Here is a 14,942-nt window from a genome sequence, read left to right on the forward strand (position 1 = left end):
TACTAAGTAACGCGTTACCGGCATCACTGATTATCATGCGCTGTTATCACTTAATTTTATAGATTTGTCCAAGAAAATGTTATGCACTCACCAACCCGGTAAAAATAAGTAATTTAATATGATTAGGCCACCATTTTTACCCGAGGCTATCAAAATATGGCCATTGGGTATTGCGAAGGCTTTGCGTTCTGTCCATCTGTCTGTCTGTGCTCAGCATAAGTCCACTCCTATTACTGGTCTTCAAATTCACATGGAACATTCTTGGAACACAGACCACAGGTCAAAGATGGTAAACCTGGATGTATTTTAAGAGGGTAAAAGTCACATTCTGTTTTGTAATTGTATGCTATGAATCATGCAAATCAGATTTTTTTTTTTTGGGGGGGGGGGTGACAGCCAATCAGAATAGAGTGCCACTGTGATGTCACTGGCATGTCTCTCTGGCTCTCCAAAACTGCTTTATGTGGAAATGTAACACGTTTCTCATATATTATGTAAAAGTTAGCAAGAAGTAACTGAAACCCCTGTTTTTGGAACCTGAAAACATGTCTAGAGCGATTTACAAGACATCTCGTGGACATTAGCATGATGATGTCATTGGCTGGTCTAGCTAGCTGCTAACTCTGCTTCGTTTATATTTGTGAACAGGTGGTTGCTGAGCACAAAGTGGTTGCATTAATTGTGGTCATTATCAAGGCATTGTATTCTGAACATGATATTAAGTAATCTGAGCGGCATCTGTTCTTCCCTTTAAACTGGAGTAAGCTATGCCCACAGTGCTGTGGTACGAAGGAACTGGACAAGTGAAAATGTTTCTGGTGAATTAACTACAACAACCTCCCAGAGCACACAGTGAAGAGTGGCCACCAAAGCTCCCTGAGGTGAAATTCTCCAACAGAATGGTGTTTTTTTTTTTTTTTTGCATTCCCTTAGAGTGTTCACTCTTATTTTGTTTATTGGCTGTTTCAATTCACTTTCACAATTCGTCTGTTTCATGCATAAAATATTACAGTTTATAATGTTTAATTTTCAATGCTGGATTTTAGAACTGGTTTTTGTTGGTATAAAGTGCAAACACTTCCTGTCAACAGATGATATCAATGTGCCGTTAGGTCAGGGTGCCCAAGTTCTGTCCTCGAGAGCTACCTTCCTGACACTCTTAGTTGTCTCCCTGTTCCAACACACCTGAATCCAATGAAAGACTCGTTAGCAGGCTTTTAATGAGCCTTTCATTGGATTCAGGTGTGTTGGAGCAGAGAGACAATTAAGAGTGTCAGGAAGGTAGATCTTGAGGACCGAACTTGGCCAACCCTGCAATAGGTCAACACAAATCACATGAGTGCAAGAAGAATTGTTACTTTGAAGAATTGGGTGCAAACTGCATTATGAAACTAGCAAAGACACTTTGTACCAGGTGTAAGATCAGAACTAAAATGTTTCATTTGGAGTCCCCCCCCCCCCCAACATCATTTTTAATGAGGCTCTCTGAAGTTTACTGTACAGATGGTATTTAGACTTTTAAAAGCATGATGCTATGCATACTTCATGTGGTCCTGATAACTAATCAGGCCTCTTGATATATAAAACTGTACTCTTCCATCTGTGCCTCAATGTCTCCACATCTGTTCATCCTTCCTGTTCTTTGCTTTCACCATTTCATCTCATTTTCCACTCCATTACTCCTTCCCTTCCTACCTCCAGCATTCCCCACATCAATCAATCAATTTCAATCAATCAATTTTTTTATATAGCGCCAAATCACAACAAACAGTTGCCCCAAGGCGCTTTATATTGTAAGGCAAGGCCATACAATAATTATGTAAAACCCCAACGGTCAAAACGACCCCCTGTGAGCAAGCACTTGGCTACAGTGGGAAGGAAAAACTCCCTTTTAACAGGAAGAAACCTCCAGCAGAACCAGGCTCAGGGAGGGGCAGTCTTCTGCTGGACTGGTTGGGGCTGAGGGAGAGAACCAAGAAAAAGACATGCTGTGGAGGGAGCAGAGATCGATCACTAATGATTAAATGCAGAGTGGTGCATACAGAGCAAAAAGAGAAAGAAACAGTGCATCATGGGAACCCCCCAGCAGTCTACATCTATAGCAGCATAACTAAGGGATGGTTCAGGGTCACCTGATCCAGCCCTAACTATAAGCTTTAGCAAAAAGGAAAGTTTTAAGCCTAATCTTAAAAGTAGAGAGGGTGTCTGTCTCCCTGATCTGAATTGGGAGCTGGTTCCACAGGAGAGGAGCCTGAAAGCTGAAGGCTCTGCCTCCCATTCTACTCTTACAAACCCTAGGAACTACAAGTAAGCCTGCAGTCTGAGAGCGAAGCGCTCTATTGGGGTGATATGGTACTACGAGGTCCCTAAGATAAGATGGGACCTGATTATTCAAAACCTTATAAGTAAGAAGAAGAATTTTAAATTCTATTCTAGAATTAACAGGAAGCCAATGAAGAGAGGCCAATATGGGTGAGATATGCTCTCTCCTTCTAGTCCCCGTCAGTACTCTAGCTGCAGCATTTTGAATTAACTGAAGGCTTTTTAGGGAACTTTTAGGACAACCTGATAATAATGAATTACAATAGTCCAGCCTAGAGGAAATAAATGCATGAATTAGTTTTTCAGCATCACTCTGAGACAAGACCTTTCTGATTTTAGAGATATTGCGTAAATGCAAAAAAGCAGTCCTACATATTTGTTTAATATGCGCTTTGAATGACATATCCTGATCAAAAATGACTCCAAGATTTCTCACAGTATTACTAGAGGTCAGGGTAATGCCATCCAGAGTAAGGATCTGGTTAGACACCATGTTTCTAAGATTTGTGGGGCCAAGTACAATAACTTCAGTTTTATCTGAGTTTAAAAGCAGGAAATTAGAGGTCATCCATGTCTTTATGTCTGTAAGACAATCCTGCAGTTTAGCTAATTGGTGTGTGTCCTCTGGCTTCATGGATAGATAAAGCTGGGTATCATCTGCGTAACAATGAAAATTTAAGCAATACCGTCTAATAATACTGCCTAAGGGAAGCATGTATAAAGTAAATAAAATTGGTCCTAGCACAGAACCTTGTGGAACTCCATAATTAACTTTAGTCTGTGAAGAAGATTCCCCATTTACATGAACAAATTGTAATCTATTAGACAAATATGATTCAAACCACCGCAGCGCAGTGCCTTTAATACCTATGGCATGCTCTAATCTCTGTAATAAAATTTTATGGTCAACAGTATCAAAAGCAGCACTGAGGTCTAACAGAACAAGCACAGAGATGAGTCCACTGTCCGAGGCCATAAGAAGATCATTTGTAACCTTCACTAATGCTGTTTCTGTACTATGATGAATTCTAAAACCTGACTGAAACTCTTCAAATAGACCATTCCTCTGCAGATGATCAGTTAGCTGTTTACAACTACCCTTTCAAGAATTTTTGAGAGAAAAGGAAGGTTGGAGATTGGCCTATAATTAACTAAGATAGCTGGGTCAAGTGATGGCTTTTTAAGTAATGGTTTAATTACTGCCACCTTAAAAGCCTGTGGTACATAGCCAACTAACAAAGATAGATTGATCATATTTAAGATCGAAGCATTAAATAATGGTAGGGCTTCCTTGAGCAGCCTGGTAGGAATGGGGTCTAATAAACATGTTGATGGTTTGGATGAAGTAACTAATGAGAATAACTCAGACAGAACAATCGGAGAGAAGAGTCTAACCAAATACCGGCATCACTGAAAGCAGCCAAGATAACGATACGTCTTTGGGATGGTTATGAGTAATTTTTTCTCTAATAGTTAAAATTTTGTTAGCAAAGAAAGTCATGAAGTCATTACTAGTTAAAGTTAATGGAATACTCAGCTCAATAGAGCTCTGACTCTTTGTCAGCCTGGCTACAGTGCTGAAAAGAAACCTGGGGTTGTTCTTATTTTCTTCAATTAGTGATGAGTAGAAAGATGTCCTAGCTTTACGGAGGGCTTTTTTATAGAGCAACAGACTCTTTTTCCAGGCTAAGTGAAGATCTTCTAAATTAGTGAGACGCCATTTCCTCTCCAACTTACGGGTTATCTGCTTTAAGCTACGAGTTTGTGAGTTATACCACGGAGTCAGACACTTCTGATTTAAAGCTCTCTTTTTCAGAGGAGCTACAGCATCCAAAGTTGTCTTCAATGAGGATGTAAAACTATTGACGAGATACTCTATCTCCCTTACAGAGTTTAGGTAGCTACTCTGCACTGTGTTGGTATATGGCATTAGAGAACATAAAGAAGGAATCATATCCTTAACCTAGTTACAGCGCTTTCTGAAAGACTTCTAGTGTAATGAAACTTATTCCCCACTGCTGGGTAGTCCATCAGAGTAAATGTAAATGTTATTAAGAAATGATCAGACAGAAGGGAGTTTTCAGGGAATACTGTTAAGTCTTCTATTTCCATACCATAAGTCAGAACAAGATCTAAGATATGATTAAAGTGGTGGGTGGACTCATTTACTTTTGAGCAAAGCCAATAGAGTCTAATAATAGATTAAATGCAGTGTTGAGGCTGTCATTCTCAGCATCTGTGTGGATGTTAAAATCGCCCACTATAATTATCTTATCTGAGCTAAGCACTAAGTCAGACAAAAGGTCTGAAAATTCACAGAGAAACTCACAGTAACGACCAGGTGGACGATAGATAATAACAAATTAAAACTGGTTTTTGGGACTTCCAATTTGGATGGACAAGACTAAGAGACAAGCTTTCAAATGAATTAAAGCTCTGTCTGGGTTTTGGATTAATTAATAAGCTGGAATGGAAGATTGATGCTAATCCTCCACCCCGGCCCGTGCTACGAGCATTCTGACAGTTAGTGTGACTCGGGGGTGTTGACTCATTTAAACTAACATATTCATCCTGCTGTAACCAGGTTTCTGTTAGGCAGAATAAATCAATATGTTGATCAATTATTATATCATTTACCAACAGGGACTTAGAAGAGAGAGACCTAATGTTTAATAGACCACATTTAACTGTTTTAGTCTGTGGTGCAGTTGAAGGTGCTATATTATTTTTTCTTTTTGAATTTTTATGCTTAAATAGATTTTTGCTGGTTATTGGTAGTCTGGGAGCAGGCACCGTCTCTACGGGGATGGGGTAATGAGGGGATGGCAGGGGGAGAGAAGCTGCAGAGAGGTGTGTAAGACTACAACTCTGCTTCCTGGTCCCAACCCTGGATAGTCACGGTTTGGAGGATTTAAGAAAATTGGCCAGATTTCTAGAAATGAGAGCTGCTCCATCCAAAGTGGGATGGATGCCGTCTCTCCTAACAAGACCAGGTTTTCCCCAGAAGCTTTGCCACATCATTCCCTCATGTCCTGACCTGGGAGAAGAGGAGGTAGCCGTAGTCATCGCAGGGCAGCATGTCGTCCACTAGCACTGTGGTCCACGTCCCATCTTTACACAACCGAATCTGATAGGCCCCCTCTGGGCAAATAGTCCTGGTGATCATCACCCTCTCCACCAGTTCTGGACGTTCTGCCAGTACCGCCAGTGCACTCAGAAACCTAGAGAGAGATGAAACCCAATGAAGCAGATAATGAATCATTGATTAGGATGCACAGATGGATGAACAGAAGAACGTAGGAGAAACAAAAGCTAAAAAAAAAAGGCAACACGCATAAAAACACACAAAATCAGCCAAGTGTGATGGACAAGTAGACAACTGCCCACTGCAGTCAGAAAGACGAGGCTGATAAATGAAACGGAGGCAAGTATGAGAAATGGTGACTGACAAGAACAGGAACAAAAACTCAGCGAAACAGCCTGACGCCACCTTAATTAATTAGCATGATAGAAAAGCCTGATAATCAAAATGGGAAAATGTAAATTATCTACAAAGTGGCTGGGGACACATGGATGTAAAAGAGACACTTTTGAAAATGAACTGTACTTCATCTGAGCCACAGAGAGTAAGACAAATTAAACTACACAATACTAAATGTTTCTAATGTCCTTGTACCTTAGTCATTGAGGAAAGAAAATGAAAATGGCATCACTGACAAGGTGTTTCTGCCACTCGGTGCGTGACACTGTTTTCATCTACAGTTGAAGTCCACCTGTCACGTGTGTGTCACTGCAGCAGCGATCTAAAAAGCTGAAACTCTTTCATGAAGGGCTGGAAAGTGTGAATGATTAAAGCGACTCTGTTCCATCTGTTCAAGTGGCAGCCGAGTGAAACTGATCTGGCCATTCAGATGAAAAACAAATCAGCTAGAAAGAAATAAAAGAAACCAATTAGCTGTGTCAGAATGTGACTAATGTCTGCTTATATTTCAGCTAAAGTCAAGGACTAAGGTGACGAGCACTTCTTTCTTCTGTTTTCGTTGGCCGGCTGGCAGCAGATGAGTTGCTCGCTTGTTTATTAGGACGAGCCTGTTTGTGAGTGAGCGATGCAGGCAGAGAGGCAGAATTTGGGTTAGATGCTGGTGAGAGTTTAGCTCTGGGGAGGGTTATTTTGATAAGCTGTATGCGCTGTTGATGAAATCAAAGTTGTGCAGGGACTACTTTGTGACTGGTTTTCTTGTGCAAGTAATCTATGTGGGAAGAAAGACGGTAGATCACAGCATGCACGTACACACACACACACACACACACACACACACACACACACACACACACACACACACACACACACACATCCAGAGGACACACAGAACAAGGGCACTAAGATAAAGCATCTGTCCAGACCCACATTCCCGTGAATAATCTGCCTGTCAGGTTCATCCATACGTCTCATTTTCTCTCTCACTCTCTGGTCGTCTTTTTCGACCTCCCCCTTTTTTCACCCCTGCTCCCTCTTACTGTTTTATTGCCCCGTTGTTTTTCTGCCACCGTCTTCATCTCCCATTTGTCAGTGGCTTCAGGCTTCAGAGTTCATCTCGCTGCAGCGACCGCAGAGACCTTATAATATTATTTCTTGACCACTTTCTATCCAACTCACTTTCACACAGAATATTACCACAGTGATCTTCAGCTAGTTTTATGACTGGACTTGAATCTAGAGTTCCATTAAGAATTGTTGAAAGCTCTGGGCTTTTGTGTCAAGGTCACAAAAGCAGACAGGAACACTGCTTTTCAATGTGGCCAGGTAAAATAACACAGGCTAGTTGGACTTATACAAAAAAAGACAAAAATTCCTTTGAATTGTGGCCAGTGACTAACAGCAAGCTGGTTTGATTGACTGCTGACCGCTGAGGTGACAGAAGTATGTTGTCTATCATCAAAACAGCTATCATCTTAGCTATTCAATAGCCAATTTTCCTGTTCTAAAAACTGATCCCTTTAGTTCAGTCAATTGTAAGTCAAGAGCCAATAAACAGATATTCACTTCAGCTGTTTACCCTCATAAGACCCAGAAAAATAAGTGTTGCAATTTGTGCAATACAGACAAGACAGTCGTCTTGTGTGAAAACAACATAATCTGTCAAACATTTTAGATATATATTTTTATGGAATGTCTTTTGCAGTGAACAACGGGCTCTATAATGCTTGTCCCTTAAAGAACACAAAAAAATACACTGCTAGGTCTCAAGAGGATATACAATAATCCTTGATGTCCATTGGTTATCCCTGCATTCCACAGAATGAAGCAGATAAGTGTCCCCAGTCCAAAGCAGGATACTTCCCCAACCAAGGCTGGTACTCATGTAAAACTGGGTGGACTGGAACAGTGCAGATTTAGTGTCTTGTCCAATTACACATACAGGTCGCGTGACCAGGTATCGAACTCCAGTGTACATGTAATCCAATGTTTTATCTCACTGATCTACCTGCTCTGGAGTTTGTCAACTTGGTTGCAAGCAAAAGTAAAATTACTTTACTATAGATCCAGTTACTGGCTATTTTATGAGGTATACTTTGCTTGTACTGCGCTGGGCCCCTTTTGCCTTCAGAACTGGCTTAATTCTTCATGACATGAATTCAACAAGGTGTTGAAGACAGTCCTCAGAGATATTGGTCCATACTGACATGATGACATCATGCAGTCGCCCATTCAACTAGTCTGTTCATTCTCCTCTGACATTAACAAGGCATTTTCATCCACACAACTGTCACTCACTGGATATCTTCTCCTTTTTGGACCACTCCCTGTAAACCCTAGAGATGGTTGGATGTGAAAATCCCAATAGATCAGCAGTTTCTGAAATACTTAGACCAGCAGTTTGGCACCAACAACCATGCCACTTAAATCCCCTTTCTTCTCCATTCTGATGCTCAGTTTGAACTTCATCTTCACCATATCTAGATGCCTACATGCACAGAGTTGCTGCCATGTGATTGGCTGAGAAGCCATTTGTGTTAACAAGCAATAGAACAGGTGTAAATATTTGTATGTGTATTCTGTTTTAATTGTTTTTCTGTCATGATTACTTTATTTTGGTATGTTGTGTGGTCTTAGTCTGTTTCTATGTTACTGGGACTACGGATGGAAATTAGCACATGTAACTCTGTTCATTAATATGCATTTTCATTTTCACTCACAGAAATGCATCAAGGAATCTCACAAATCAACATGCAGAGATCACAGTTGCTCATGAATGTGCTCTGGCACGGTCTGAGGCACTGGTTTAGTAAGCGCTGTGATGACATAACACACAGGTACTGCTGACTACTACCTTGTTTTTGTCTATTTTGACAAAAAGTGATAAATTAAATTGAAAAACTGTTGTTCTTAGTTACTTAGATTAGCTGGTATCCATAATGAACTGAAGCTACACTACGTGTCTTTGGTGCAGTTATGACAACTCACCAGCAGTTTCCAAGCAGGCCTTGCAGGATGTCAGACGGACGTGGTGTTCGGAAGACAGACCACTTGACACCTCGGTCTTTGAAGTTACTGCAGTTGATCTCATGAGGGCGGAGCCACTTTTTGATTCGCTGCTGGACGCTGTCGCCCTCGGGGAAGCCCACGGACCGTGGCCCTGGGGGAAAACTGTCATCCACAAAGTTCACAGTGTTCTGTTGGAAATTTGACAAAGACAGCGCAGGATGAAGAGGAAATGTGAAAAGAAGTAAAGTGGGCAACATGTTTAAGCTAACAGTTCAAACACGAGAGACATAATATGGTCATTAATGTGCTATCCAAAATAGATTAAAAATCAAGGCACAAATAAAAAAACTAAGTCTTGACTGTTAAGAGAAAAGACATGAATGACGGTATTTTAAACCCTGGGAAATACATTCAAATAACATTACTGAACAGGCAGAAAAGAAAGTTGCTGACTAACACCACCAACCTGCCAAACTTCACAACTCTATACCCCCCCATAGGTCAGGATTTATAAACACTGTAATTCATGTAGTCTATAGATATATATCTATATATATATAGATATATATATATATATATATATGTATATACACACACACACATACAGTAGTGTTCAGAATAATAGTAGTGCTATGTGACTAAAAAGATTAATCCAGGTTTTGAGTATATTTCTTATTGTTACATGGGAAACAAGGTACCAGTAGCTCCAGTAGATTCAGTAGATTCTCACAAATCCAACAAGAGCAAGCAGTCATGATATGCACACTCTTAAGGCTATGAAATTGGGCTATTAGTAAAAAAGTAGAAAAGGGGGTGTTCACAATAATAGTAGCATGTGCTCTTGACGCTACAAACTCAAAACTATTATGTTCAAACTGCATTTTTAGCAATCCTATGAATCACTAAACTAGTATTAGTTGTATAACCACAGTTTTTCATGATTTCTTCACATCTGTGAGGCATTAATTTTGTTGGTTTGGAACCAAGGTTTTGCTCATTTACTTGTGTGCTTGGGCATGTCCTCTTCAGCATAAGGCAACATGACCTCTTCAAGTATTTTGACATATCCAAACTGATCCATGATACCTGGTATGCGATATATAGGCCCAACACCATAGTAGGAGAAACATGCCCATATCATGATGCTTGCACCACCATGCTTCACTGTCTTCAGTTTGGGGGTGGTCTCACAAACTGTCTGCGGCCCTCAGACCCAAAAAGAACAATTTTACTCTTATCAGTCCACAAAATATTCCTCCATTTCTCTTTAGGCCAGTTGATGTGTTTGTTGGCAAATTGTAACCTCTTCTGCACGTCTTTTATTTAACAGAGGGACTTTGCGGGGGATTCTTGCAAATAAATTAGCTTCACACAGGCGTCTTCTAACTGTCACAGTACTTACAGGTAACTCCAGACTGTCTTTGATCATCCTGGAGCTGATCAATGGGTGAGCCTTTGCCATTCTGGTTATTCTTCTATCCATGATATATCCAAGATGGTGGCACGCGCAGACGCAGTGGCTTACAGCTCTCCCTATTTGTGCACCTTTTTGTGTCTTTTGTGTGTTGTTTTGGAATCTTGTACGTCGGTTACGGACTTTTACAAACAGTACGACCGGGTGGACTTAATAAACATCGGTTTTCAACAGAAAACTACCATCCGCAGCGACTTTCAGCGAACTCACAACATCCCAGACGAGATAGCGAGACCAGCGGGATCTCCGTGGATTGTTATTGGGGCCGGCAAGCGACGCAGGCGGCGTCGCGAGAGAAAGCAAAAACGGGGCTGCAGGGCTGGACTGCTGCATAACCTAAGGAAACAGCCACTCAAACCACCGCTGCCAAGCCTTTATCTCTCAAACGCCAGATCCTTGGTACACAAAACGGACGATTTGGAACTACAGCTAGCTGGGAATCGCTACATTCAAGAGTGCTGCGCACTTATAATCACAGAGACATGGCTACATGCACAAATCCCCGATGCTTTGGCGCAGCTAGCAGGCCGCACGCTACACAGATGGGACAGGAACAGCGACTCAGGGAAAAACAGAGGTGGGGGCCTCTGCATCTACATACATGAAGGTTGGTGCAATAATAGTACTGTTCTGGTCAGACACTGTTCTCCTGACTTAGAGTTTATGTCAGTAAGATGCAGACCATTCTACCTGCCTAGAGAGCTAGCTGCTGTGGTCAATACGGCAGTCTACATACCACCGGATGCTAATGTAAACATAGCTCTCTCCCTGCTGCTAAACGCCATAAACAAACAACAGAATGCCTATGCAAACGGCGTTCACATCATTGCGGGTGACTTTAATAAGGCAAATCTTAAACTGTTTTACCAAAATTTCACCAACACGTGAAATGTCCTACAAGAGGGGAAACACTCTGACCATGTTTATACTCAAAATCAAGAGAGCATACAGAGCCATACCCCTCCCCCACCTGGGCCAGTCAGATCACCTCTCCCTGTTTCTCACCCCCGCTTACACCCCCCTCAACCGACAAACAAAGCCTCAAACGGCTGACCATTAACCACCTGGCCTGATGCTGCCCTCACCCGTCTGCAGGACTGCTTTGACCAGACACAGTGGGTAGCCTTTTACCATGAAGACTTGGCTACATTCACAATAACAGTACTGTCCTACATCAAGTACTGCATTGAAATGGTTACTGTGGAAAAGAACATTCTGGTGTTTCCAAACCAAAAACCATGGATGACTAGCCAGGTCCGCACGCTCCTCCGGGACCAGGACGCAGCCTTCAGATCGGGAGACAGAGCACTATACAACACCACCCGTGCTGACCTGAGGAGAGGCATCAAGACCGCCAAAGCGGAGCATAAGAGCAGGATAGAGGACCAGCTTAACAACCCCCGACAGGTGTGGCAGGGCATGCAGTCGATCACCAATTACAGAGGTTGTGCTGCAACACCAGGGAACTCAGATCTGGCACTAGCAGAGGAACTGAACAGTTTCTATGCCCGTTTTGAGTCTCAGGCACGGCACTCAACCACAACACCCGCACGAAATCCTCCGCACGTCTTTCATTACAAAATCTCCTGTAACAGTGGAATGTGCCGCAAAAGTGCCCCACCTGCTCCTGGATCAAAGACTTCCTAGTCAACCGACCACAGCAGGTGAAGCTTGGTCCTCACTTCTCCTTCCGTACTCTCAGTACCGGCTCCCCCCAGGGCTGTGTGCTGAGCCCACTTCTCTACTCGCTCTACACATCTGACTGCACCCCCACCCAATCGGAGAACATCATCGTTAAATTTGCTGATGACACAACAGTGGTGGGGCTGATAACAGGGGGAAACAAAGCGGCCTACAGGGATGAGGTCCAAAAACTGGTCAAGTGGAGTGCAGCCAACAACTTGGCACTAAACATCACAAAGACTAAGGAACTCAACCTGGACTTCCATTGAAAGAAAACTGCCCCTGCCCCACTGTACATCAATGGCGAATGCGTGGAGCGAGTGGAGTCCTTCAAGTTCCTAGGGGTTCACATCTCTGCTGACCTCTCCTGGTCAGTCAACACCGCAGCACTGGTCAAGAAGGCCCAGCTGCGACTACACTTCTTGAGGGTGCTTAGGAAAGAGCAATTAAGCACACCCCTGCTGGTGACCTTCTATCGCTCCACTATAGAGAGCCTGCTGACCTACGCAGTGTCAGTGTGGCACTCCAGCTGCACTGAAGCTGACAGGAAGAGACTGCAGAGGGTAGCAAACACTGCCCAAAAAATCATTGGCTGTCCTCTGCCCCCATTTCCACCCATCTACAACCTCCCGCTGTCTTAGTAGGGCCAAGAACATTCTCAAGGACAATACACACCCCAGCTTTCACCTCTTCAACCTGTTGCCCTCTGGCAGGCGCTACAGGTCCATACAGGCCAGGACAAATAGACTCAGAGACAGTTTCTTCCCCAAAACCATCACCATGTTGAACAATAATCTGCTCTAAAAACGGACTATATTAGGTACTGAGTCGCACCATATCTATCTCATTTGTAGCACAGGACTTTTGCACATTGTTCAGTTGTTCCATTGTTTATTATATCGCCTATAGTTGTCATACAGTTTTACATTTCCTTTTGCACTCTCTCAATTGCTACACTGTTTACATTGTCCACATGTTACACAATTTTACTTTTCAGCAAAGGACTTCACGTTTTTCCTTATGTGATATTGTTGTTTATCAATCAATCAATCAATTAATCAATTTTTTTATATAGCGCCAAATCACAACAAACAGTTGCCCCAAGGCGCTTTATATTGTAAGGCAAGGCCATACAATAATTATGTAAAACCCCAACGGTCAAAACGACCCCCTGTGAGCAAGCACTTGGCTACAGTGGGAAGGAAAAACTCCCTTTTAACAGGAAGAAACCTCCAGCAGAACCAGGCTCAGGGAGGGGGCAGTCTTCTGCTGGGACTGGTTGGGGCTGAGGGAGAGAACCAAGAAAAAGACATGCTGTGGAGGGGAGCAGAGATCGATTCACTAATGATTAAATGCAGAGTGGTGCATACAGAGCAAAAAGAGAAAGAAACAGTGCATCATGGGAACCCCCAGCAGTCTACGTCTATAGCAGCATAAACTAAGGGATGTTCAGGGTCACCTGATCCAGCCCTAACTATAAGCTTTAGCAAAAAGGAAAGTTTTAAGCCTAATCTTAAAAGTAGAGAGGGTGTGTGTCTCCCTGATCTGAATTGGGAGCTGGTCCACAGGAGAGGAGCCTGAAAGCTGAAGGCTCTGCCTCCCATTCTACTCTTACAACCCTAGGAACTACAAGTAAGCCTGCAGTCTGAGAGCGAAGCGCTCTATTGGGGTGATATGTACTACGAGGTCCCTAAGATAAGATGGGACCTGATTATTCAAACCTTATAAGTAAGAAGAAGAATTTTAAATTCTATTCTAGAATTAACAGGAAGCCAATGAAGAGAGGCCAATATGGGTGAGATATGCTCTCTCCTTCTAGTCCCCGTCAGTACTCTAGCTGCAGCATTTTGAATTAACTGAAGGCTTTTTAGGGAACTTTTAGGACAACCTGATAATAATGAATTACAATAGTCCAGCCTAGAGGAAATAAATGCATGAATTAGTTTTCAGCATCACTCTGAGACAAGACCTTTCTGATTTTAGAGATATTGCGTAAATGCAAAAAAGCAGTCCTACATATTTGTTTAATATGCGCTTTGAATGACATATCCTGATCAAAAATGACTCCAAGATTTCTCACAGTATTACTAGAGGTCAGGGTAATGCCATCCAGAGTAAGGATCTGGTTAGACACCATGTTTCTAAGATTTGTGGGGCCAAGTACAATAACTTCAGTTTTATCTGAGTTTAAAAGCAGGAAATTAGAGGTCATCCATGTCTTTATGTCTGTAAGACAATCCTGCAGTTTAGCTAATTGGTGTGTGTCCTCTGGCTTCATGGATAGATAAAGCTGGGTATCATCTGCGTAACAATGAAAATTTAAGCAATACCGTCTAATAATACTGCCTAAGGGAAGCATGTATAAAGTAAATAAAATTGGTCCTAGCACAGAACCTTGTGGAACTCCATAATTAACTTTAGTCTGTGAAGAAGATTCCCCATTTACATGAACAAATTGTAATCTATTAGACAAATATGATTCAAACCACCGCAGCGCAGTGCCTTTATACCTATGGCATGCTCTAATCTCTGTAATAAAATTTTATGGTCAACAGTATCAAAAGCAGCACTGAGGTCTAACAGAACAAGCACAGAGATGAGTCCACTGTCCGAGGCCATAAGAAGATCATTTGTAACCTTCACTAATGCTGTTTCTGTACTATGATGAATTCTAAAACCTGACTGAAACTCTTCAAATAGACCATTCCTCTGCAGATGATCAGTTAGCTGTTTTACAACTACCCTTTCAAGAATTCTTGAGAGAAAAGGAAGGTTGGAGATTGGCCTATAATTAGCTAAGATAGCTGGGTCAAGTGATGGCTTTTTAAGTAATGGTTTAATTACTGCCACCTTAAAAGCCTGTGGTACATAGCCAACTAACAAAGATAGATTGATCATATTTAAGATCGAAGCATTAAATAATGGTAGGGCTTCCTTGAGCAGCCTGGTAGGAATGGGGTCTAATAAACATGTTGA

The 14,942-nt window shown here is 42.1% G+C and overlaps 1 protein-coding gene across 3 annotated transcripts in view; it reads right to left on the reverse strand.

Moving 5' to 3' along the window:
* capn15 (calpain 15) overlaps window positions 1-14,942 on the reverse strand; it is a 120,918-nt gene that overhangs the window by 25,160 nt on the left and 80,816 nt on the right. For all 3 annotated transcript variants that reach the window (XR_004566484.1, XM_034193894.1, XM_034193895.1), the window contains exons 3-4: window positions 8,789-8,997; window positions 5,360-5,543 (exon numbers count right to left, since the gene is read on the reverse strand). Coding sequence is in view for 2 of the 3 variants with exons in the window: in XM_034193894.1 (XP_034049785.1) it covers window positions 5,360-5,543; window positions 8,789-8,997 (393 nt within the window). In the remaining variant the exon portion in view is untranslated. The remainder of the gene's footprint in view (window positions 1-5,359; window positions 5,544-8,788; window positions 8,998-14,942) is intronic.

The sequence above is a fragment of the Thalassophryne amazonica genome, chromosome 18 (assembly GCF_902500255.1).
Source record: "Thalassophryne amazonica chromosome 18, fThaAma1.1, whole genome shotgun sequence".
NCBI lineage: Eukaryota > Metazoa > Chordata > Actinopteri > Batrachoidiformes > Batrachoididae > Thalassophryne > Thalassophryne amazonica.